At 42.6% G+C, this 27,223-nt stretch overlaps 1 protein-coding gene across 4 annotated transcripts; it reads left to right on the plus strand.

Moving 5' to 3' along the window:
• Positions 1–1,743: 1,743 nt before the first annotated feature.
• Positions 1,744–27,223, plus strand: LOC120062296 (syntaxin-3-like). 4 transcript variants are annotated; one of them, XM_039012148.1, is made up of 11 exons: positions 1,767–2,123; positions 22,124–22,198; positions 22,280–22,379; positions 22,476–22,550; positions 22,654–22,724; positions 22,850–22,958; positions 23,051–23,124; positions 23,195–23,329; positions 23,923–24,033; positions 25,259–25,379; positions 26,067–26,177. In XM_039012148.1, the coding sequence occupies exons 1-10, from the start codon at positions 2,094–2,096 to the stop codon at positions 25,349–25,351; spliced, it is 873 nt and encodes a 290-aa protein (XP_038868076.1). In that variant the 5' UTR covers positions 1,767–2,093; the 3' UTR covers positions 25,352–25,379; positions 26,067–26,177. The 4 variants fall into 4 exon arrangements, 3 of the variants coding, with proteins under 3 accessions (XP_038868077.1, XP_038868076.1, XP_038868078.1); XM_039012149.1 differs by lacking the exon at positions 25,259–25,379 and having other exon boundaries at positions 1,744–2,123; positions 26,067–27,223; XR_005478393.1 differs by lacking the exons at positions 25,259–25,379; positions 26,067–26,177 and having other exon boundaries at positions 23,195–23,796.

Raw genomic sequence — 27,223 nt, forward strand, 5'->3', positions numbered from 1 at the left:
GTTATGTCTGTGAATTGTTTAGTGTGTGTATTTTGAGAGAGAGAGAGAGAGGTATGGTATGGTATTGTGCGCGAGGCTAGACGGCTACTTGCCCACTCTCATTCGTGGTGGTGCCATAATAAAACAACAAAAGCTAACAAATTATCACTCACAGGCCACCCATAAAAAACCCTTTCCTTATCCTTGCTTAACAGAGGGTGGTGCGATCTACCTAACGCATCACCGGGGGCAAACTACCTGCCCTCCAAGACACCTACAGCACCTGATGTCACAGGAAGGCCAAAAAGATCATCAAGGACATCAACCACCTGAGCCACGGCCTGTTCACCCCGCTATCATCCAGCGGTGAGGTCGGTACAGGTGAATCAAAACTGAGACCGAGAGACTGAAAAATAGCTTCTATCTCAAGGCCATCAGACTGTTAAACAGCCGTCACTAGCCGGATTCCACCCGCTTACGTAACCCTGCACCTTAGTGGTTGCTGCCCTATATACATAGACTTGGAATCACTGGCCACTTTAATGTTTACATACTGCTTTACTCATTTCATATGTATATACAGTATTCTATTCTACTATATTTTAGTCAATATCACTCCGACATTGTTCAATCTAATATTTATATTTTTCTTTATTCCATTATTTTACTTTTAGATTAGTGTGTATTGTTGTGAACTGTTAGATACCACTACACTGTTGGCGCTAGGAACACAAGCATTTTTCGCTACACCCGCAATATCATCTGCTAAATATGTGTATGTGACCAATAAAATGTGATTTTAACTGAGAGAGAGATGACATATCTGTGTGACAGTGAATGAGTGAATGTTAGATCCCACTAGAGGTGAAGCAGAATAGGCTATAAACATCGACCCTGTGTAGGCCTATTTACCAAACAAATGTACGCACATACCTGTGAGTAAATACGCAGAGACGTGGTGCACATTCCGATGCGTGCAGGCTTTTTCTACGAGAATATCCTAATGTACATCATATTGTCACTGTCAATGTAGGTGTTTTCACTCTTGATCCCTTTCAGACAATTTTTGTGAACTCAGTGAGGCTCCTTACATTTTTTGTCCAGTGTGAACACTCAAATATTTCAGACTCCTCAAAAGAGTCCCCAAAGCAAACCGAACTGAAACCATCTCAAGAGGTGGGCTGAGTTAGTTTCGCTTGGAGTCCGTGATCTGGATCCTTTTTTAGGTCAATGTGTACACAAAGCTCCCCAGGTTCACTTGTCATTATTCCCGCACCACACACTAGACTACTGCAACACTTCCTTTTTTTTACCCCAGAATTCACTATTTTATTTTTTACTTAACCTTTATTTAACGAGGCAAGTCAGTTAAGAACAAATTCTTATTTACAATGACGACCTACCAAAAGGCCTCATGCGGGGACAGGGGCCTGGGATTAAAATAAATAAATACAACATAAATACAGGACAAAACACATATCACAACAAGAGGGACAACACAACACTACATAAAGAGAGACCCAAGACAACAACATAGCAAGGCAGCAACACATGACACAACATGGTATCAGCACAAAACATGGTACAAACATTATTATTATTATTACTTTAAAGATGACTATATGTGAAAACACCCTGAAGTTACATGAATTCCACTGAGACTGTGCCTCCCCTTTATAGGACATTGGTTGGCCAACACGCACAGGTAGGTATCACGCTGGCCTGGGCGTGGCCCCATACACGACTAGTGGACAAACAAGGAGCCTTTCGCGCATGCGTGAGCTCGAAAGTGCGTTTTATAACAATTACTTGAGAAATTATGCAGGGTGAACACAACTTGTTTTAATCCCCAGACCGAAGAGGAAGAGATTTAGTTTCTCCCCTAGCGGCCATACTGTATGGACTATTGGTGGAAAAAGCAGTATTTCAGCAGCAAAAATCATTTTAAGAAGAACCTTGCCAAGACTTTGGTAAAGTTGATCTTCAACCCGCTGGCGGTGGGATTCAGTTCAACAGCTAGCTGTCCAGCTGGTTGAGGGATTTCACAGATTGGGGATTGTATATTTAAGATTACTATATTTATTTTTTAGCTTGTTTTATTAACAGTCGTCAAGATGAAGGACCGATTGGAACAACTTAAAGCAGTAAGTGAGGTCTGGGAAGTGTGACAGGGGCACCTTTTCACAGAGCGAGACAAATGTTATAACCTCCTGTGTTAATGCAAGAAAGTTCGACAAAATTACTTAACTCATTATCGGAACCCTATTTGGACTGCCGCTATTTGATTACATAATTAATAACGGTTTATTTAACTAGGCAAGTCAGTTAAGAACAAATTCTTATTTTCAATGACGGCCCGGTTCTGAACTGCCTTGTTCAGAACGACAGATTTGTACCATGTCAGCTCGAGGATTTGAACTTGCAACCATTCGGTTACTAGCCCAACGCTCTAACCACTAGGCTACCCTGCCGCCCCTTGAAAAGATGCATGAGAGATGATGGAAAATATCATTGTTTCTGTTATGGTTTTATTGTTCTTCAACTTGGATATTTATACTGAACTAAAATAGAAACGCAACGTGCAACAATTTCAAAGATTTTTACTGAGTTACAGTTAATATAAGGAAATCAGTTGATTTAAAATAAATAAATTAGTCCCTAATCTATGGATTTCACATGACTGGGCAGGGGTGCAGCCATTTGTGGGCCTGGAAGGGCATAGGTCCACCTACTTGGCAGCCAGTGTAACGGATGTGAAATGGCTAGCTAGTTAGCGGGTACGCGCTAATAGCATTTCAATCGGTTACGTCACTTGCTCTGAGACCTGAAGTAGGGTTTCCCCTTGCTCTGCAAGGGCCGCGGCCTTTGTGGAGCGATGGGTAACGATGCTTCGTGGGCGACCGTTGTTGATGTGTGCAGAAGGTCCCTGGTTCGCGCCCGTGTCGGGGCGAGGGGATGGTTTAAAGTTATACTGTTACATTGGTGCCGTGACCCGGATCACTGGTTGCTGCGGAAAAGGAGGAGGTTGAAAGGGGGGTGAGTGAAATGGTTAGCGGGTACGCGCTAATAGCATTTCAATCAGTTACGTCACTTGCTCTGAGACCTGAAGTAGGGTTTCCCCTTGCTCTGCAAGGGCCGTGGCCTTTGTGGAGCGATGGGTAACGATGCTTCGTGGGCGACCGTTGTTGATGTGTGCAGAAGGTCCCTGGTTCACGCCCGTGTCGGGGCGAGGGGACGGTTTAAAGTTGTACTGTTACACCAGGACCAGCCAATCAGAATACGTTTTCCCCCACAGAATTGCTTTATTAGACAGAAATACTATGCGGTTGTGAGGCCGGTTGGACATAATGCCAAATTCTCTAAAACAATGTTTGAGGAGGCTTATGGTAGAGAAATTAACATTAAATTATCTGGCAACAGCTCTGGTGGGCATTCCTGCTGTCAGCATGCCAATTGCACGCTTCCTGAACTTGAGACATCTGTGGCATTGTGTTGTGTGACACAACTGCACATTTTAGAGTGACCTTTTATTGTCACCAGCACAAGGTACACCTTTGTAGTGATCATTCTGCTTCATCAGCTTCTTGATATGCCACACCTGTCAATTGAATGGATTATCTTGTCTAAGGGGAAATAGTCACTAACGGGGAACCGTATGGAACATTTCTGGGATTTTTTTATTTCAGCTCATGAAACCAACACTTTACATGTTGTGTTCTTGTTCAGTGTCATTGCCTGTGTCTCTCTTGGGGACATGTTGGTGTCTTGTGTGGCAGTCAGCAAGTGGGGGGTGGAGGTTGAGGACAAGGTAACGGGATCACGGGTGTGTCAAGTGTGCAGTGTGTCCTGGCGTGCTTCGAGTATTGGAGAATGTGGCGTCACGTGGTCAGTTGATTTCTAATTTGGGCTGACAGTTGTAGGCTTTCATTCCCATATAAACGGCGTTTATAATCTCCTGTAATTAAGCTGCAGTTGTAATTGACACCTATACTAATTAACAATCAGTAGTGTAATGCAAGGCCTATAGTGGTGAGATTGGTGATTGTTCAACATCTCAGATCCCTTTCCACACTCTATTAGCCTAGAACTTGTATTAGGTATTTAGACATTATCCCACTCAATGTGATAGTCGGTAGCCTAGTTTCTAACACAAAACAACCAGGATGTACAATTCCAGTTGAAGACTGTCCGTTTCGCCTTTGGGTGAGGTGCTGCTGATCCACTCCAGCCGTGTCAGATTCTGTTACCATGGCCTTACTGTTGGACAAATATGTGCCATGTTTAGTTTGTCAAATGGTGCCCTGAGTCGTAATCTCCCAGGTACAATGGGTTTCTACTGGGAGGGTAAGTAAAGTCAAAATGGTGTGGCAGTTTGTTCAGGTATGACCATTTACATAAAACAAGACTGACTGGAGGCCTTGAACATCTGTAGGGTTCTCTCTCATCTGTTTTCCTTCTAATGTTTAACTTTGTGTGGCTGTATTGTTGTGCTCGGAGCATGAAAAGGTCAGCTGACAGGTGCAGTAGACAGAACAGACTACAACAGGAAATAAGGGGGATAATTTCCCTGGACACCATATTATATTCAGTCTGGTCTTTGTAGTAGCTCTACAGGTAGATCTCCATATAGATTGCCTTCTCTGTACAGCGGTCTGACTGTACTCTAGAGACATGTTCAGACATGCATCTTTCAGGTACACAGTGACATTCAAAGTGGTTTGTCTTGTTTCCCATAGTATGGCCTTTATGCACTAGTCTCACTCCAGTGCAGTGTCGCCCTCTAGATCAGTCACAATATCCAGAGACTTATCTCCCGGGCTTCAGTCACAGTAGCCTTTGACAGCAAGGTTGCCTCTCTTACTTCAATCTCTTTCCAGTCTATCCCTCTCTCTCCACAACCTGTCATTCTCTCTCTGCGGTGTAGTAAAATTCACATTGGGTAAGGTTCAGCTCTCGGAGAGGAAATGCTGATCCCAAATCAGTTATTATGGATAGTGTAATCTAATCAGAGCCCCTGTCCAACATAAGCGTGATCTGTGTGTCTGTAAAGTCATTCACGGCGTTAATGTACTAGACTAGATCCAGGAAGAGCATATGGTTGAGATTAAGCATTGTAGCGGAATTACAATGTGAGGACCAATGAAACGGCTCCATTATGACGACCCTATAGATTGAGGGTCAATCGAACGTCTCCGTGTTAAACACGTATGTCTATAGACGAATGATCAGTGATGCAGTGCCGTTGTAAAGACTGTCTAGTTATTTACCCTGTTACAGGGGAAATATGCAACTAGACATACCTCGAGCAACGTAGGCAGAATCTGAAGCCTCTAATCACAAAGGCAGGTGGAGTTGTAAATCACAAGACTGGTTTGCTGTTTATGAGCCTGGTTGTGGAAGTTTCTTATAACCGATGACTAACGGGAGAAAGAGAGACACTCCCTCTTAACCTTGTGGTCTCTGTGTTAAACTGACGCACACGATACTCATCACAACCCTCTCTCTCTTTCACACATTTTATTCCCTCTCTTCCTTGTTTATGCTGAATGAGAGCGACAAAGTGAGATGACAGGAAGGAAACGAGTGCTTAGTCTTATCTCACTGCCGCAGCACTACCACTGTGTGAAAGAGAGCAAGAGACTGTTTGTGTGTGTTTTGACTAGGCATGCGAGTGTCATGTCTTTACGTGTATAGTGCCAGTGTAAATCACAAGTGTATCGATATACAACTCTCTCTTGTTGTAAAAATAAAAAACAAGATCCTGGTGAACGCTGTCCTTTCCAGTATTATGATTTTAAAAACAGACTGTATTTGTTTTGTGTCCAACCTGTATGCGATGTGATTGACAGGGAAATTAACTGACTCTGAGACTTTTGAGAACTTAAGTGGCCCTTTCTTGTCTTAACTTAGACCAGGTCCCGGCTTCCCGATAGCGATTGAACTTACAGGCTGAGTACACCGCTCGCGTCGCGTGTGCAAGCGTGCAAAATAAATGTAGAAATCTGTTATTCAATTATTGCACCCACACTGCTCGCGCGCGCCAATGAGCGTCTGCGTTGCCAAGGGCTAATAGTCAGTTCTATTTCTGACGCAGATCGCGCTGAAAGTCATCTCCTCATTGGTTTATAGAAGCAGGTACCCACGTGCCATCTCCTCATTGGTTATACCCACGTGGGTGACTGAAAGACAAACAAGGTCAGTGGTGGTAATGCACCTAATTTATGTAAATTGCCAATCTCAATATAAAGTGAAGAAAAGAAAAAGCCTGGAAGGAGGAGAGATGACAAGAAACGATTCGGTTGACCGTTTTATGTGTGGATTAATTGGCGGATTAGAGGACCTTGTGCATTTCAGGTAAAATAACAACTCAATGTTTATATCCCAGGACAAATTAGCTAGCAACAGCAAGCTAGCTAAATAGGACAAATTAGCTAGCAAGTGCAAGCTAGCTAGCTAAATTGCCATAAATATTTAATGCTTTTCGACCTGTCCCCTAATTAATTTAATTGGTTCAGAGTTTGTTTTCATATTTTAACCTGCGTGTTGTGATTGTGTTTGGTGTGGGGGGACAAAATGCATTTATGCACGATGGCGCACGCGCGCAGTCAGTTTGGGTTCCGTGTTAGGCTTACGAGTGTTTTTAAGGATGTATCTTTTCTACAACAGCCGGAGATGTAACGCACGTTTTTTTCTCCAAAACATAGCGTAGAGAGAATGGTTGCTAAGTGCATTGTAGGAGAATGTGTTGATATTGATGGGATTGAAAGGGCGCTGTTCTCGGATCAGCTTTCTCCAGCTCCGATGGTTATAAAATGATTGCGGGATTGTGCGGATCTCCTTTTCTTTTTCAAGTTTTCTACTGCACCTCGCCTAAACAGGTGTGCGTTTTTTCTTTCGCCTCCATCCAAATATTAACATTATAATTATTTTACAAGACTGACGATGGATCAGCTCCTAGAGCGATATTACCACCTACAGTAGCAAATATTGAGGTGGCTTATTCAAACGCTTACCCAATAAAAATGCACTAAATCACCTATTTGGCACATTTTATGCTACACCTGAAGTATATTGAGACTAATTGCAGACAGTAGCCTACAAGTAGCAAAACTGAACTCAACTACTTTTTATATTTTAATTCAGTCATCTCGGTTTTAATTTGAAGCATTCTAGAGTTAGTTTGTATCAATTGCAAAGACATTGCCAACTTTGTATTTGTAGTCAACTTTGTTCTGAAGACCAATCAATCAAATGTGTATATATACAGTGGGGCAAAAAAGTATTTAGTCAGCCACCAATTGTGCAAGTTCTCCCACTTAAAAAGATGAGAGAGGCCTGTAATTTTCATCATAGGTACACTTCAACTATGACAGACAAAATGAGAAAAAAAACTCCAGAAAATCACATTGTAGGATTTTTTATGAATTTATTTGCAAATTATGGTGGAAAATAAGTATTTGGTCACCTACAAACAAGCAAGATTTCTGGCTCTCACAGACCTGTAACTTCTTCTTTAAGAGGCTCCTCTGTCCTCCACTCGTTACCTGTATTAATGGCACCTGTTTGAACTTGTTATGAGTATAAAAGACACCTGTCCACAACCTCAAACAGTCACACTCCAAACTCCACTATGGCCAAGACCAAAGAGCTGTCAAAGGACACCAGAAACAAAATTGTAGACCTGCACCAGGCTGGGAAGACTGAATCTGCAATAGGTAAGCAGCTTGGTTTGAAGAAATCAACTGTGGGAGCAATTATTAGGAAATGGAAGACATACAAGACCACTGATAATCTCCCTCGATCTGGGGCTCCACGCAAGATCTCACCCCGTGGGGTCAAAATGATCACAAGAACGGTGAGCAAAAATCCCAGAACCACACGGGGGGACCTAGTGAATGACCTGCAGAGAGCTGGGACCAAAGTAACAAAGCCTACCATCAGTAACACACTATGCCGCCAGGGACTCAAATCCTGCAGTGCCAGACGTGTCCCCCTGCTTAAGCCAGTACATGTCCAGGCCCGTCTGAAGTTTGCTAGAGAGCATTTGGATGATCCAGAAGAAGATTGGGAGAATGTCATATGGTCAGATGAAACCAAAATATAACTTTTTGGTAAAAACTCAACTTGTCGTGTTTGGAGGACAAAGAATGCTGAGTTGCATCCAAAGAACACCATACCTACTGTGAAGCATGGGGGTGGAAACATCATGCTTTGGGGCTGTTTTTCTGCAAAGGGACCATGACGACTGATCCGTGTAAAGGAAAGAATGAATGGGGCCATGTATCGTGAGATTTTGAGTGAAAACCTCTTTCCATCAGCAAGGGCATTGAAGATGAAACGTGGCTGGGTCTTTCAGCATGACAATGATCCCAAACACACTGCCCGGGCAATGAAGGAGTGGCTTCGTAAGAAGCATTTCAAGGTCCTGGAGTGGCCTAGCCAGTCTCCAGATCTCAACCCCATAGAAAATCTTTGGAGGGACTTGAAAGTCCGTGTTGCCCAGCAACAGCCCCAAAACATCACTGCTCTAGAGGAGATCTGCATGGAGGTGTGTGAAAACCGTGTGTGAAAACCTTGTGAAGACTTACAGAAAACGTTTGACCTCTGTCATTGCCAACAAAGGGTATATAACAAAGTATTGAGAAACTTTTGTTATTGACCAAATACTTATTTTCCACCATAATTTGCAAATAAATTCATAAAAAATCCTACAATGTGATTTTCTGGATTTTTTTTCTCATTTTGTCTGTCATAGTTGAAGTGTACCTATGATGAAAATTACAGGCCTCTCATCTTTTTAAGTGGGAGAACTTGCACAATTGGTGGCTGACTAAATACTTTTTTGCCCCACTGTACATCCCTTTTTACATCAGCAGATGTCAGTGCTTATACAGAAATCCAGCCTAAAAACCCAAACAACAAGCAATGCAGCTGTAGAAGCACAGTGGCTAGGAAAACTCCCTAGAAAGCCAGGAACCTATGAAGAAACCTAGAGAGGAACCAGGCTCTGAGGGGTGGCCAGTCCTCTTCTGGCTGTGCCGGGTGGAGATTATAACAACACATGGCCAAGATGTTCAAACGTTTATAGATGACCAGCAGGGTCAAATAATACTAATCACAGTGGTTGTCTAGGATGCAACAGGTCAGCACCTCAGGAGTAAATGTCAGTTGGCTTTTCATAGCTGAGCATTCAGATGTCGAGACTCCAGGTGCGGTAGAGAGAGAGTGGGGGAGAGTCTAAAAAAGAGCAGGTCCGGGACAAGGTAGTACATCTGGTGAATAGGTCAGGGTTCCATAGCTGCAGGAAGAACAGTTGGAACTGGAGTAGCAGCACAACCAGGTGGACTGGGGACAGCCAGGAGTCATCAGGCCAGGTAGTCCTGAGGCATGGTCCTAGGGAGGGAGCATACTTAAATTCATACAGGACTCCAGATAAGGCAGGAGAATTATACCAGATATAATACTGACCCTAGCTCCCCCGGCACATAGACCAGGGATTCTTAAACTTTTTAAGCCTGGGACCCAAATTAGAAAGTCTGTTTTCCTGGGACCCAAGTTTATGAAAACATGCAACTATACGTAAATATCGGTACATTTCCTTGCTCTTATGCAAGCCTAAAACAAATGCAATATAGACAAATAACAATTAAATATAATAATATAAATAGCTATTCATGTTTATTTTTGATCACAAAGATGTAGAGCAGAAAACATATGCGCGCACCCACAAACCTAATGAGAGGTGTGTGTGTGTGGTTGATGTTTCAACCAGCATTTCTATTCTGGGCCCCGTTTTTAATTGTGCAACCCTGAGGTCTTGCTCAGCATGGAGTCTGTTTCTGTATGCCAGAGTTGAGAACCCTGACTCGCATAGGTATGTGGCGCCAAACTGGATCAGGACATCTACTGCTTTCTCAGCCAGGCAGAAGACCACATCCTGCTGTAGATGAGCAACCCAGAACTGTGAGTGGGTTTGCCTCAAAAAGCATCTTGCTTCAATTAGTTTATTCCAGTTCAGAATTAAAATGGTTACTTGAATTTTAACAGCAAATGTTCCAACCTACACTTGTTTTCACCAATTATTTCTACAGTAAGATGTACAGTAGGCCTAATCTTTTTTCATCTTCATATGTACTGTTACTTAGGGTTGCACACAACCAAAGCAAGCTAGCTAGCTACTGATAAACGTTAGCTATCTAGCTATATTAGCTGTGTACAAGGGAATTGTTTGAAAGAGAAGCTCACATCTACCACTATAAGAGAGAGTACTCCCTTATTTCTGCATATCATCTGTTATAAAACGACAACAATGCTAGCTGACAAACTTTTCCACTGTCGAAGCACTGTTTCCTGAAGCATTCTTCCCTGTTTTGAAAGAACTCCCTGGATTTACCGTCATGCTGTGGATGTTTGGTCAGGACGTGTCTTTTTAATTTTACGTTTTGTTACTAAGCACTTCCCCGCACAAAAGACATTCTGGGTGCTCCTCGTCATTTCTCAAAGTTTGTATGAAACCAAGAGAGAGAAGAAACGCATCACCGTATTCGCGTTTCATGATGATTGAGCTCAGCCAGAACTTGTGGCTAGCTTGACTCATTTGATGGCGAGTGGAAATGACAAGTCATTGGCTGACAGCGCATCATCTGCTGCTGAACGACAGCGTTGCAGCGTGTGGATCGTGGAGTGATCTTCAAGAACTGCAGAAAAAAGATCTGGTGAACCGCAAAGCACAAGGCATCTCCCTCCCACTCGTGCAGCTGCCAAACTGACACCACTGCTAAGCAGAGAGCGCACCGAGAGCACAGTTGCACATGGCCAAATCAATTCCAGTAATTGATTAAAGAATTATACATTTACTCTAACGCATCGCGACCCACCAATAACAGGTCCGCGACCCATACTTTAAGAAAGGCTGACATCGACTATTGCAGCATAGATACCGGAGGCTGAGACGGGGGGTTGGGGGACACTGTGCCCGTCTGACGATACCCCCAGGACAGGGCCAACTAGGCAGGATATAAGCACAGTCCCCACACCACTAGAGGGATATCAACAGACCACCAACTTATTACCCTGAGACAAGGCTGAGTATAGCCCTCCCACTGCACGAGTCTGAGGAGGCGCAAAACCGGACATGAAAATCACGTCAGTGACTCAACCTACTCAAGTGACGCACCCCTCCTAGGGACGGTGTGGAAGAGCACTATTAAGCCTGTGACTCAGAGGCAGAGAATCCCAGTGGAGAGAGGGGAGCCGGCCAGGCAGACAGCAAGGGCGGTTCGTCGCTCCAGTGCCTTGTCATTCCCCTTCGCACCCCTGGGCCAGACTACACTCAATCATAGGACCAACTGAAGAGATGAGTCTTCAATGAAGACAAAGGTTGAGACCGAGTCTGCGTCTCTCACATGGATAGGCAGACCATTCCATAAAAATGGAGCTCTATGGGAGAAAGCCCTGCCTCCAGCTGTTTGCTTAGAAATTCTAGGGACAATAAGGAGACCTGTGTCTTGTGACCATAGCGTACGTGTAGGTATGTACAGCAGGACCAAATCAGAGATAGGTAGGAGCAAGTCCATGTAATGCTTTGTAGGTTAGCAGTAAAACCTTAATCAGCCCTAGAGGCTAGCACTGGAGTAATATGATCAAATGTTTTTGGTTCTAGTAAAAGATTCTAACAACCGTGTTTAGCGCTAACTGAAGATAGCTTTGTTTCTTTGGGACCTAGAACTAGCATCTCTGTTTTGTCTGAGTTTAAAAGTCAAACATTTTCCACCATTCACTTCCTTATGTCTGAAACACAGGCTTCCAGGCTAGGCAATTTTGGGGCTTCAGCATGTTTCATCTAAATGTACAGCTGTGTGTCATCCGCATAGCAGTGAAAGTTAACATTGTGTTTCCGAATGACATCACCAAGAGGTCAAATATATAGTGAAAACAATAGTGGTCCTAAAACGGAACCTTGACGAACACCGACACTTACAATTGATTTCTCTGAGCACAAACCATCCACAGAGACAAACTGATATCTTTCTGACAGATATCTAAACCAGGCAAGAACTTGTCCATGTAGACCAATTAGGGTTCCAATCTCTCCAAAAGAATGTGGTGATCGATGGTGTCAAAAGCGGCACAATGGTCTAGGTGCACGAGGACCGATGCAGAGCCTTGGTTTGATGTCATTTACCACCTTCACGAGTGCAGTCTCAGTACTATGATGGGGCCTAAAACAAGACTGAAGCGTTTCGTATTCATTATTTGTCATCAGGAAGGCAGTGAGTTGATGTGCAACAGCTTTTAAAAACTTTTTTGAGAGGAATGGGAGATTCGATATAGACCAATTGTTTAAAAAAAAACATTTTCCGGGTCAAGGTTTGGCTTTTTCAGGAGAGGCTTTATTGCTGCCACTTTTTTAGTGAGTTTGGTACACAGCCAGAGGATAGGGAGCCGTTTTATTATGTTCAACATAGGAAGGCCAGGAAGTAGCTCTTCCAGTAGTTTAGTTGGAGTTCAGCTGGAATGTTTAGAGGCCATGACTATTTTCCTGAATGTATCAAGAGATATAGGATTAAAGAACTTGAGTGTCTCCATTGGTCCTGGCAGTTCTGTGCAGACTCATGAAAATTGAGTTTAGGAGAAATACGCAGATTCAAAGAGGAGTCTGTAATTTTGCTTTCTAATGATAATCTTTTCATCTAAGAATTTCATGAATTCATCACTGATGAAGTAAAAGCCTTCCTGTCTTGAGGAATGCTGCTTTTTAGTTAGCTTTGCGACAGTATCAAAAATGCATTTTGTATTGTTCTTATTCTCATCAATTAGGTTGGAAAAATAGACTGAACGAGCAGCAGTGAGGGCTCTTCGATATTGCACGGTACTGTCTCTCCAAGCTAGTCATAAGACTTCCAGTTTGGTGGAGTGTAATTTCCATTCCAATTTTCTTGAAGCTTGCTTCAGGGCTCAAGTATTTTTCTGTATACCAGGAAGCTAATTTCTTGTGACAAATGTTTGTTTTTTTGTTTTTAAGTGGTGCGACTGCATCTAGGGTATTACGCAAGGTTAAATGTAGACGCTCAGTCAGATATTGGCGGTCACAGAGAGACGGCTAAACCATGTGATTCTATGTTTAGCGGAGATCTTCTGTGTATATAAATTGATGGCAAGAAAGCATAATGATGCACTTAGCTATTCTACGAGTGGTCTGAGGCAGGCGTTAGGTTACGAGTGTTTTTCAAGTGCAACATTAATAATGATGGTTTTGGGAAACAGCTCAGAGATTTAACCATGCTCCAAAGACGGTTCTAACGATGAACATAGACTTCATTTTCTTTTCTTGTTGTTTATCAGACGCTCCTATCCAGAGCGACTTACAGGAGAAATTAGGGTTAAGTGCCTTGCTCAACTCGCGGTCATACAGTATTACTGTGCGACATAAAAACTGACGTTCACTCTGCTAGTACAACAGTTAGTTGTAAAAGCAATGGGAAAGTTGACTGTAAAGGTAAAAGAGGAGACTTAAGTCAAAGGATCTGGTCGAAGTAAAAGTTAATGAAGAGCTTACGAGGTACAGGGTAGTCAAGTCAAAATGCAAAGGCTAATAGCGCCAGAGGCTTGAAAGGATGTTAGCCTTAGTGGCTAAAGAGCAAATGGCAACAAAAAAGCCTTGCGGCTAAAAGGAAAAGGCCTGTAGAGCCAATGGCAAGTGATGCTTCCTGAATCACAAGATTATATAGTCAAATTACGTGCATCATTGGACGTTAGTTGATTGAAACTGATAAAACTTTAAATTGAACAATAAAAACAGACTTCTGGAGTTATGCTACTTTTATAATGGGGTAAATACATTTGAATGTAATCACTTTTTGACAGCACCCCTTTTTGAATTGAACGAAACCTTCCATACATATTTGCCCATTGTTGAAGTGCTCAGAAAGTTACGCTTTGGACCTGAATGCCAAAATATTCAAGAGATAAAGGTGATCCAAGTTGACCCATTTTGCAAACCCCAACTTACCATGACTGAGACATCCATGTTTTAATTCAAAAGTTCAGGGTCACTTAGGCCAGCATCCCGGAGTCGCCTCTTCACTGATGACGTTGAGACTGGTGTTTTGCGGGTACTATTTAAGGAAGCTGCCAGTTGAGGACTTGTGAGGCGTCTGTTTCTCAAACTATACACACTAATGTACTTGTACTCTTGCTCAGTTGTGCACCGGGGCCTCCCACTCTTTCTATTTGAACCTTTTTTACTTAAATTTTACATCATCTGAAGTTTTTGTGTTGTGCCTGCTATCGATAACTCAAAATTTCAATGACTTAACCTCAAACCAACTATAAATTGCAGAAATTCGTATACAAATATTGAAAGCATTTAATGAGAACTAAAAGGTGTGCAACATGAAAATATTGTCTCATTTACATTGTGTAGTTTATTGACTGTCCCTAACGATCCAAAGTAAATCCAATTTTGCCACATTTGCACACCAGCTGGCTGAAACTAATTGGCTAAATAATTTGGCCAACTCTTCCCACCTGTGAACACACCCACATCAAACCACACCTTGAAACCAACTCTGGTTTGAATTCACTCATGGTCGTTAGCATTGTTTTATTTTTTATGTATTTTACCCCCTTTTTCTCCCTAATTTTTGATCTTGTCTCATCGCTGCAACTCCCCAACGGGCTTGGGAGTAGAGGTCGACCGATTATGATTTTTCAACGCCGATACCGATTTATTGGAGGACCAAAAAAAAACAATACCGATTAATCGGCCGATTTAAAAATAAAACAAAATAAAACTTAAAACAAAATAAATATATATATATATAAATACATTTTTTATTTGTAATAATGACAATTACAACAATACTGAATGAACACTTATTTTAACTTAATATAATACATCAATAAAATCAATTTAGCCTCAAATAAATAATGAAACATGTTCAATTTGGTTTAAATAATGCAAAAACAAAGTGTTGGAGAAGAAAGTAAAAGTATTCCTGGTAAATTGCACAAACTTCAATGTTTTGTCATAATTACGTAAAATTCTGGCAAATTAGGCGGCCCAAACTGTTCCATATACACTGACTCTGCGTGCAATGAACGCAAGAGAAGTGACACAATTTCACCTGGTTAATATTGCCTGCTAACCTGGATTTCTTTTAGCTAAATATGCAGGTTTAAAAATATATACTTCTGTGTATTGATTTTAAGAAAGGCATTGATGTTTATGGTTAGGTACACATTGGAGCAACGATACGCACCGCATCGATTATATGCAACGCAGGACACGCTAGATAAACTAGTAATATCATCAACCATGTGTAGTTAACTAGTGATTATGATTGATTGTTTTTTATAAGATAAGTTTAATGCTAGCTAGCAACTTACCTTGGCTTCTACTGCATTCGCGTAACAGGCAGGCTCCTTGTGGAGTGCAATGTAATCAGGTGGTTAGAGCGTTGGACTAGTTAACTGTAAGGTTCCAAGATTGAATCCCCCGAGCTGACAAGGTAAAAATCTGTCGTTCTGCCCCTGAACGAGGCACTTAACCCACCGTTCCTAGGCCGTCATTGAAAATAAGAATGTGTTCTTAACTGACTTGCCTAGTTAAATAAAGATTTTTAAAAAATCGGCCAAATCGGTGTCCAAAAATACCAATTTCCGATTGTTATGAAAACTTGAAATCGGCCCTAATTAATCGGCCATTCCGATGAATCGGTCGACCTCTACTTGGGAGAGGCGAAGGTGGAGTCATGCGTCCTCCGAAACATGACCCACCTAACCGCGCTCCTTATAACACCCGCCAGCTTAACCCGGAAGCCAGCCTCACCAATGTGTCGGAGGAAACACCGCTCAACTGGCGACCGGGGTCAGCCGGCAGGCACCCGGCCCGCCACAAGGAGTCGCAGGAGTGCGATGAGCCAAGTAAAGCCCCACTTGCCAAACCCTCCCTTAATCCAGGCGACGGTGGGCTAGTTGTGCGCCATCTTATGGGACTCCTGGCCACGGCCGGTTGTGGCACAGCCCGGGAATGAACCCGGGTCGGTAGCCACTCGGGAGGCCGGGAGGCCCCTGCATTTCTTAATTTTTAAATTGAGGCTAAATTAGGAAGTGCACTCGCTCTTTAAGTTGACATTCGACGGTGGGTGGACCGGCGGTTATCTTTGAAGTAGTAATTAGAAGTTTAAATTTCAGTGGTCTGAAGAGAGAGAATTCATAGAATGGACTTATTTCTATGATTGAAATGACACAACATGCTCTTGAATTCAATTTGTGTCTTAACCGACGGCGGCCACTGCCTCTGATAATGTGAAATAGTGTCTAAGCTACCAGCCTATTGACGTTATAGGTGTAAAAATGACAATATTTATAAAAAATAGGTCTGTTAAATGGTTCAAATAAGTAATTGAGTTAATGGCATTAGTTAATCGCGATTTAATGACAATTTTTTGAAATTCTCATTTGGCCCTAAAGAAAGCTTTTACCATTTTAAAAAGCAGTGCATTGAGTTTCAGGCATACGATGCTTTGATTTTAAGGAATGGAAACACAACATTATCTACATCAGAATGTTTTAATAGCATTTTCACCATAAACAACAATGTTCCCAATGTTTAAGTAGGCGCACTCCCTCGTGCTGTATCAATGTTCTTAAAGTTTAACACCACACACACACACACACACACACACACACACACACACACACACACACACACACACACACACACACACACACACACACACACACACACACACACACACACACACACTTTGACAGCCCTAATTTAAAAAAAACATGTAAATCAAGAAATAATAAAATTGTTTTTGCATTTTAAATGATATCAAACTCAATATTTTATATTTTCCAGTGATTTAATAAATTGATGTCTAATGGTATGGTGGTTACTTTCCGTCCTCCTCTGGGTACATTGACTTCAATACAAACCTTGGAGGCTCATGGTTCTTACCCCCTTCCATAGATTTACACAGTAATTAGGATGACTTCCGGAGGACATCCTCCAATCTAACATCTTGTCCATCCAATCAAAGGATTAGAGAATTAATCTAGTACTGAAAGCATATGCTACAGCCAGCTAGCACTGCAGTGCATAAAGTGTGGTGAGTAGTTGACTCAGAGAGACAGAGGCAATAGTTGAACAGTTTAAACTAATTTGTTAATTTAAAAAATGAAGGAGAAGCAGCAGATGGGTAGAGAGCGAGAACTAGCTATATTTCCTTTTTTAGTTTACCTTTCGCTTACTTAACTAATGCAGCTAATTTTGCATACTCAACAACCAGAGAGGAATGCTAGCTAGCTAGCTAGCTAGCTAGCTGGCTATGGCTATCCAACACTGCAAGCACAGATCACACTTTTTTTTGGCGCCACATAGTATCTAACAGTAGTATCTGCTAAATATGTGTATCTAGTGCAGTAGTATCTAACAATACACACATCTAAAAGAATGGAATTATGAAATATCTAAATATTAGGGGAAAGAATTCTGGGCTAATGTAAGAAATGACACACAAAATACAGCAAAGTTGTTTAGGAGCTAGAAGCAGAGCTGCCATGTCTGCCGGCGCCATCTTTACTGATAGAACAATGAGATCGATATTTCACTGGCTGTATAAATGTGAAGCATCTGCTTGGCGTTTCCACTTACTACCATATATGGTAGTGCGAGGAAGCAGGCAGTGGGAGAAGATGAAAGGAGACTGATTTTAGCAGACATTCTGCTAATTTTCTCATCGATGAAACATTTGATATCCGTACCGTTTTCTGTTCCAAAAGCTACGATCTGTTGCGAACAGAGTGTACTAAGTTTTGTGGACTTTACCCTTTGCCAAAGTTTTTTAAAATGTAGTTGTTTAGAAGGAATGCAAAGGCGAATTGAGTTATTGTGCACTTCAGAGTAGGCGTTCCCTAACGGAAATATGCAAATGTTTACTAGAATGCGCCAATAGGATCTCGCTAGCTCGTGCATGGCTTTGCCCACCTTGCTTGTTCTACCCACTATGACTCATTATTTCCCATTTGAAATGATGGACTGTGGTCTATCTTTGTTTAGTTATAAAAATCTTTGCTGCAGCTCTTCCAAGTCTAGGGAAGCGTTCAGTTTTATTAATTTATTGCCACCATGGCCTGCTGGTATACCTGCTAAACTGCTTGCTGTATACTGTACTATGTGATTGTACAAATGGATTGGATTGTGGGTTTACTAACGCGTTGGTTCTAATTTGTTGACTATAACGTTAATATGGTGACAACTATGTCGGCTGTGAAGGTTTGGCTTAGAGAGGTTTTTGCACCAGGTCACAGACAGCTGTTGTGTTGTGCACTCAAGTCTACAAGCAAAGACAAAAGGTGAGAGCGTGTAGATGCAAGATGGAATTATACAACAAGCAAAGTGATGATGCTGTATGTGGCTGCTATGAAAGTGAACTGTGTGTGCGGGTGATCATGGGTGGATTCATTCCGGAGATTCTGTTGCAAAATGTTTCTTACACGGAAGCAAGCTGAACTAAACTGGGAGGGAGCTACCTGAATGTGTCCAATAGAAACTTGTTTTGTTTCGACTAATGATACACCCCAGATCAGCCAGATGCAGGCTAGAGTGTGCAAGGCAGTATTGAATGTGTCACTGTCTGTCACCTTGATTACTCCAATTTGTATCTCGACCTGTGCACCTACGTTATAAACTGTCATATGTAGGCTAGGTTGTAGCAACCTCATGATGGGTGTAGGGCAAATTCAAGTATTATGTAGTAGCCTAAACCTATCCATTTTACATTGAGCTGGGTGAATGGAATGTGAATGACAGTCATCCAATATGCTGTAATAGAAATAAATTCATGCTCATAAAAAAAATCTTGACCAGTACTAAATGCCACTGAATTTAAATGGTTTTTATTGTACAGAGATTGACATTCAGCAGTTAAGAAAGTTCAAGGTTGGATTGTCACGAGTTCCTGAGGCCTATAACTTGGTGTTCGGTCTGTACTTCAGAACTTAAGTTGTTGGAGCGCTTACGCATGTTATAATTGTAAGCAGGGAAATTACATCTGGGTTGTCGTCTTTGGCCTTCGGATCGGCCCCCACAGAGAGGAAGGAAGGGGGGGGGGGGGGCTCGCTCTCTCCTTTCCTGTTAAAGGATGGGGAAGCATTTGTTCTTCTCTTATTCTCCCAAAACCCAGTTATATAATGCCCCAACTATTTTGTATTGCTTGCTCTCTCTCTTTTCCTCCCCATCTCCCACTCGCCATCTATCTCTATTCATCTATCCACCGACCTACCCACCCTGGGGTACATAATTATTGGCACCCTTGATAAAGATGAGCAAGAAAGACTGTATGAAATAAATAATAGAAAAACTGAGCTATATTGTATGCTACATTTTTGGGGGAAATGATATTATACTAATAACACAGTTGCTCAGAGAACGACATTGTAGACATACAGTTGAAGTCGCAAGTTTACATACAGTTAGGTTGGAGTCACTAGAACTCGTTTTTTAACCACTTCACAAATTTCTTGTTAGCAAACTATAGTTTTTCAAGTCGGTTAGGACACCTACTTTGTGCGTGACACAAGTAATGTTTCCAACAATTGTTTGCATATTATTTCACTTATAATTCACTGTATCACAATTCCATTGGGTCAGAAGTTTACATACACTAAGTGAACTGTGCCTTTAAACAGCTTGGAATATTGCAGAATTTGATGTCATGGCTTTAGAAGCTTCTGATAGGCTAATTGACATAATTTGAGTCAATTGGAGGTGTACCTGTGGCTGTATTTCAAGGCCTACCTTCAAACTCAGTACCACTTTGGCTTGACATCATGGGAAAATCAAAAGAAATCAGCCAAGACCTCAGAAACCTCCAAGTCTGGTTCATCCTTGGGAGCAATTTCCAAACGCCTGAAGGTACCACGTTCATCTGTACAAACAATAGTACGCAAGTATAAACACCATGGGACCACGCAGCCGTCATACCACTCAGGAAGGAGACGCGTTCTGTCTCCTAGAGATGAACGTACTTTGGTGCGAAAAGTGCAAATCAATTCCAGAACAACCGCAAAGGACCTTGTGAAGATGCTGGAGGAAACGGGTACAAAAGCATCTATAAAACGATTCCTATATCTTGCCTCTCAGCAAGGAAGAAGCCACTGCTCCAAAACCACCATAAAGCCAGACTATGGTTTGCAACTGCACATGGGGACAAAGATTGTTCTTTTTGGAGAAATGTCCTCTGGTCTGATGAAACAAAAATAGAACTGTTTTGCCATAATGACCATCGTATTGTTTGGAGGAAAAAGAGGGAGGATTGCAAGCTGAAGAACAACATCCCAACCGTGAAGCACGGGGGTGGCAGCATCATGTTGTGGGGGTGCTTTGCTGCAGGAGGGACTGGTGCACTTCACAAAATAGATGGCATCATGAGGTAGGAAAATTTTGTGTATATATTGAAGCAACATCTCAAGACATCAGTCAGGAAGTTAAAGCTTGGTTGCAAATGGGTCTTCCAAATGGACAATGACCCCCAAGCATACTTCCAAAGTTGTGGCAAAATGGCTTAAGGACAACAAAGTCAAGGTATTGGAGTGGCCGTCACAAAGCCCTGACCTCAATCCTACAGAAAATGTGTGGGCAGAACTGGAAAAAGCGAGTGCGAGCAAGGAAGCCTACAAACCTGACTCAGTTACACTAGCTCTGTCAGGAGGAATGGGACAAAATTCACCCAACTTATTGTGGGAAGCTTGTGGAAGGCTACCTGAAACGTTTGACCCAAGTTAAAATGTTTAAAGGCAATGCTACCAAATAGTAATTGAGTGTATGTAAACGTCTGACCCACTGGGAATGTGATGAAAGAAATAAAAGCTGAAATAAATCTTTCTCTATACTATTATTCTGACATTTCACATTCTTAAAATAAAGTGGTAATCCAAATTGATTTAATACAGCAAATTTTTACTAGGATTAATGTCAGGAATTGTGAAACCTGAGTTTAAATGTATTTGGCCAAGGTGTATGTAAACTTCTGACTTCAACTGTACATTAGAGCCAGGTTTTTAATACTCAGCACACTCCCCTTGCGACACTGAGCCTTTTAATATAATGTTTTCTGAGATTGGAGACCACTTTCGGCGGGATCTTAGACCAGTGTTTCCCAGTCCTGGTCCTTCTGTACCTCCAACAGCACATCATTTTTATTGTAACCCTGGACAAGCACACCTGATTAAACTTGTCAACTAATCATCAAGCCCTCGATGAGCTGAATGAGGTGTTTTTGTCCAGGGCTTCAACAAAAATGTGTACTGTTGGAGGTACTCGAGGACCAGGGTTGGGAAATACTGTCTTAGACCATTCCTCCATACAGAATATTTCCGCCTTCAATTCAAACCACGGGTTTTCAATGAGGTTCAAGTCCAGAGACTGAGATGGACATTGCAAAATTGTGAGCTTTTTTTTTGTGGTCAATTAACCATTTCTTTGTGGATTTGTATTAGTGCTTAGGGTTATTGTCTTGCTGGAAGGTCAAGTGTCAGCCTCCTGGCAGAGGCAACCAGGTTTTTGGCTATGATATCCTGGTACTTGGTAGTTCATGATGCCGTTGACCTTTAATAAAGGCCTCAGGAGCAGTGTAAATCAAAATTGGCCATTCCTGGTCTAGACTATCTGCCAATCAGGGCTGTGTATGTAAATATATTTACATTTGTGTCAACACACCCACACGATCAGAATGAGCAGTTCAATTGGAAAAAGGAAGCTCAAAAAAGAAATTATCAAATATATGGATTTGGAGTTAAATTCATAAAATTAACACAGATTTCTTTTATTAGACTTTTACAGTACAGTGATTGCATAAAAAAAAATGTAAGATTGGGGCTTTAACCCTCTTCTGGGCCCAGCTGATGATATAGCCTGGTAGTAAGTCTGTTTACGTGTTTATTTAAGAAGGAGAGGTCAGCTAAGAACTGGTTCTGTTCCCTCCTCAGCCCTGTCCTCGCCCTTCACAGTGTCAATATCTCCAAGCCTTGTGGTCTCTGTACTCATGACGTCAGTGTGTAGTGTGCATATACTATGGATCCACTGTTTGAATACAGTACATGCAGTACTGATATTGCCTTCTGCTTCTCTTAGACATGTGACAATGACGATGAGGAAGTGGAAATTGCTATCGACAATGCAGCTTTTATGGATGACTTTTTCTCTCAGGTGAGTTCATTTTTCCAAGTGTGTGTGACTGTGTGTGACTGTGTGTGACTGTGTGTGTGACTGTTTTTCTCTCCGTTTCAGATCGAGGACATCAGGATCAGCATTGATAAGGTTGATGAGAATGTGTCTCAAGTCAAGAAGCTCTACTCGGTCATCTTGTCTGCCCCCACATCAGACCAGAGTAAAACATACTGCCTCGGCTCCCTCCCTTCCCTCTGTCTTTGTTGCCTGTTACTGTCAGTGTGTGTGATTTTTTTATTTGCGTTTTTTCCTTCAGAAACACAGGATGACTTGGAGGCTGTCACCAACAACATCAAGAAGATGGCTAACAACGCCCGGAACAAACTCAAAAGTGAGTCCCTCACACATGATACGGCACAAACAGACTAAATGCTGATTGGTTAATACGGGTATGGGTGAATACTGATTGTCGAATCATGTTGATTGATTCTCAGCCATCGAGAGGGATCTGGCGTCTGAGGAAGAGGAGAGGATTTCAGCCGACATGCGGATACGCAAATCACAGGTCAGCCTCCGAAAGTTCTCATCTAACCCTTTACCTGACCCTGTGCCTAACCGTCAATGTGACCATAGAAATTAATATTGAACCATTGGATTGTTACGGCTTGTGACCCTGTCCTGTCCTCCCAGCATGCAGTGCTGTCCAGGAAGTTTGTGGAAGTGATGACCAAGTACAATGAGGCCCAGGTGGACTTCAGGGAGAGGAGTAAAGGACGCATCCGGAGACAGCTAGAGATCAGTGAGTTACACACAGTCTTAGTTTTACATACACACAAATGGACCATAACCCTATGTGTGTTATAATACTGAAATGATCCTCGTGTTTCTCAGCTGGAAAAGCCACGACAGATGAGGAGCTGGAGGAGATGTTAGAGGGGGGAAACTCTGCTGTCTTCACTTCAGGGGTAAGAAAGTGTTTTAGTGTGTGTGTGTGTGTGCGCGCGTGCGTACGAACTAACCACCTCCTCTCTTTAGATCTTGGACTCTGGGATCTCGAAGCAGGCTCTCAGTGAGATCGAGGCGCGACACAAAGACATTGTGCGTCTGGAGAGCAGCATCAAAGAGCTGCATGACATGTTCGTAGACATCGCCATGCTGGTGGAGAGCCAGGTACACGTCTCGTCCTCCGATCCGTCTATTCAGTCATTAATTGATTCCTCCATCCACTATTTCATATCTGCATTTTTAAACCCTACTGTCTGACTTTGTTTCTGTCCCGTTTGCTTCCTCGTTCTCTGTCTGTCATCTGTTTTTCCTTTCTCTTTTCCAGTACCCTCTCCCTTCCGCTGTGCTTTCCTCCTCTCTCCATGCTTTGGGACAGAAGTTCCCCTTGTGTGTGTCTCTATCCATCTGTCTCCCTCCCATCACTCATTCATCTTCAGTAGGAGTCTACATTCTCATTAAGAGTCACATTTTATTCAACATCTTAGTAGCCTACAGGGGTCTGTGAATCACTAAAACCACGTTGGAATCGACCCAACCTCATACTGTAGTCACCACACAACTACATATAATCTCTGTAACCACCTGTATCTCATTGGTTGTCCTATGCTTTCCGGGGGAAAGCCGTGTGCGAGGTAAGCGCCTTCATTCTTTCTAATATAATCCTCTTTGTGACGTTTTTGTCTGTGATGTATTCAATTAGCGTGCAAAGTTTTATTTGTTCTATATCTGTGTACGTGTGTGTTTTTTTTATGTTTCAGGGTGACATAGTGAACAATATAGAGGTGCAAGTGTCTAAAGCTGTGGACCACATAGTAGTGGCTAAGACTGAGACTAAGAAAGCCATCCAGTACCAGAACAAAGCACGCAAGGTACTGCACCCCGTCCAACACCCTAAAATGAATCATCAGCTAGAACCGCTATCTGCCTGAACATAATCAACTATGCTACTGTCCCTGTTTCTAAGAAGCTTCTATGCGGTTAGCCCGAGCTGTGCTCTTAAGGAGCATACCGTTGTTCCTTATGGTCCCAGTACCTTATAGGTTATTTGCCGGGGTAGACTGGCTCTGGCAGCCAAAACAGCCAAATACAGCCAAACAGCCACAGTTCTAGAAACATAAACCCCTTTACTTTCATATCACATCAAAAGTAATTTCACCAATGCAAAATATACACTTACTGTTTTAACCTGCTTTAACACAGTTGCAGCCAACGGTATTTTTGCGGCCTTCCTCCGTTACAGGTTTTCAGAGCATGCCAGATAGCTAATCAGGACAGGTAGTCCCTCTGTCTTCTGTCCGTCTCTCTCTCCCTCTTCTCTTTCCCTTCCTCTGCACGTCTCTTTCCTGCAATGTCCTGCTCTCTGCCAGGGTGGAATAATTGACAGAATTGAGAGCAACATGGACCAATCGGTGGGCTTTGTAGAGCGGGCTGTAGCTGACCCTAAGAAAGCTGCCAAGTTTCAGCAGGATACCCGTCGTGTGAGTGGCTATAGAAACGCCCTGGCCCCTCCCCCTGCGCCGTTGACCAGCCTCTATTGGCCTGGCACCCTGGTACCCAACGATCCCCATCCTAAACCTTGAATTATCCTCCTCCAGATCTGGACCAATAGGAAAGAGAAGATGGATATATATATATATACACACACACACACACACACACACTGTATACTTCTCTGGTCGTTCTCCATCTCGCTCTTTCGTATTTTCCGCTTCCTTTCTAGCTGTATATAATTTCCTTCTTTCAACAGTAACTACAGTTTCATGTATTTCTTCCAGTTATTTATGATCACTTTATGTAACATTTAGCTCTGAGTCATGCATGTGTTTTTAGGCTGTTTGAAAAGAGATGTTGTCGCTTTGTCCAGGAATATGTGGTGAAAAGTGGACATGACCATTTCTCTACATAAAGTGTTGATTGTAGTCAGGGCTTGATAATCATCTTTTCCTCCCTACAGAAAAAAAGTGTTTACTGGTTACTGCTGTTCGGAAGTGGTCACGATAGTGAACACCGATTTTCTCAACAGAAAACATTTTGTAAAAGTGGTTTCTCGCAAGAAAATGGCCTTCATAGCAGACACTTAATTGTTCCCCACAGAAAAAGGTGATCATATTGGCGATTCTGATTATCGTGCTCGCCATAGTGGCTCTGATTATTGGGTTGTCGGTGGGATTGAATAAGAAGCAGTGATGGAAGGTGTCTAAGAGTTGTGTAAAGGGTGAGTAAAGCAGGGGGGGAACTCTGGGGTGTCACAATGGTGTGCGGGTGGATCTGGAACTTTGGCTGTTTCCATTTTCCTTTCCTTCGGCTGTCTCTGGGTGCGTGGTGTGAAGGTATTTCAATGTTTAGGCGCTCATGCTCCTTGGCCTATTTATGAGGTGTGTTGGCGCTGTCTCTGGGTGCATGTCTTATCTGGACTTCCTTCGAAGCATTTCACAAGTGCACTCGTTGCTTATGGTAAGGGTTAGGGTCCATAGAAATAGCATTATGTATCTCTATGGCTGGGTAACTGGTTGGCACTGTGTGTGTCAGTCCCCCAATGGTGTCTTTGGGCTCTGTGAATATGTGGGGTAGTATCTGTGGGTCTAAGTTTCTCATTGGGGTCTTTGGGCTGTGTAGTGTGGCCTGTTTGACTATAAGTGATGACTCACTGGGTTATGATGGGCGGGATCGTCAATTGCTGTCAATCGCTGACTCGTATCGGCCAATAGAAGCTCTGCATCCTCTGCATCAAAGAGCCCCCGGTTGATCAGAATTGCCTGATGATTGACAGTGCATGATATTCCCGTCCATGTTCAGAGCTTCATTTCCCTTGGTAATTCTGTCTGTGTATCACCACCTCATTTATTACCGTAAATACTGATGTATTTGTTCTCCCATGTTTGTTTTTTCTCCCCCTCTGTAGAAGACAATCATAATAGCAGTGGTCTGTACTGTGCTTGCTGTCATCATCCTCGCCATCATCCTATCACAGACAGTAGGGTAATAGAGGGACCACGGCCCCCACCCACCCAACCTCTCCATCTTCATAATCACTCCATTCTGCCCTCCTCCAGTTGTAAGAGGGGGATGTAGACTCAACCAATCACTTCCATTGCCCTGGGATCCTCCCCCTCTCTTACTGTACATCTGACCAATAGAAAAAGGGCCAGCTGATGGGACTGGCGTCTTCCCTGAGGTGGCTGAGAGGATGAGCATCAGCTGGGAGAGAAACAAGAGGACCTCAACTGAGACTGTTTATGAGCCTCTGATAATGCCAATAAAAAGGGAATCTTAAGTAATGTATATCCTTACCCTCACACAACTAAATGGACACCATGCAACACTTCAATAACATTCTCTGAACTGCTTTCCATGTATCCAGTAATGTGATTGATCTTGATCCACACTGAAGGGAATCCATGACACTCCTCTCTCCATTACAAAAAACCATTGACGTAATGTATCCCTGCCACCACCCGTGCCTTATTGTCTTGCCATGATGACCCTCCAAGCTGAAAGGTAGCCAGCCAGCCACAGCCTCCTCCAGCCCACAGAGGAACGGTACATTGTTGATCTCACCTATGATATGTATTGAGGATGGAAACTAGTGGATTTCACTTCAATCTATGTAAAGCAATGTGCATGTGTTTGATGCCGCTTGAATAGTGTGTTTTATAACTCCTAAAGCACACCTAACCTCTGAGCATCAGGTTGAGATATGAGTCTAACATCTGATTTGCGCCTAAAGCCTTTTTTTTTTTTTGCTATCTGTCCAATTTTAAATTAATTTCCATACCTCACACGGTGGCCAATGGCAAGGCTTTAAATGAGACACTGAGGGAAGATCTCAATTACGTACTCGTGTCCCCTCCTTCTAAAAACCCATTGGAGGAGAAGGTCCATGGGGAGGGACCTCTGGCTTTCTCATCCAGTGGGTTTTGAGGAGGGAGGGAGGACGCAATTGATTTCATCCCTGAGGGTCTGGATATTTCAAGACTGTTTTAAATGTAATAGAACTTCACTGTAGTATTATGGTGGATGCCAGAGATTTTAATGATGAAATAAAATGTTTTAAAAATA

This window comes from Salvelinus namaycush, chromosome 17 (assembly GCF_016432855.1).
Source record: "Salvelinus namaycush isolate Seneca chromosome 17, SaNama_1.0, whole genome shotgun sequence".
NCBI classification, from domain to species: domain Eukaryota; kingdom Metazoa; phylum Chordata; class Actinopteri; order Salmoniformes; family Salmonidae; genus Salvelinus; species Salvelinus namaycush.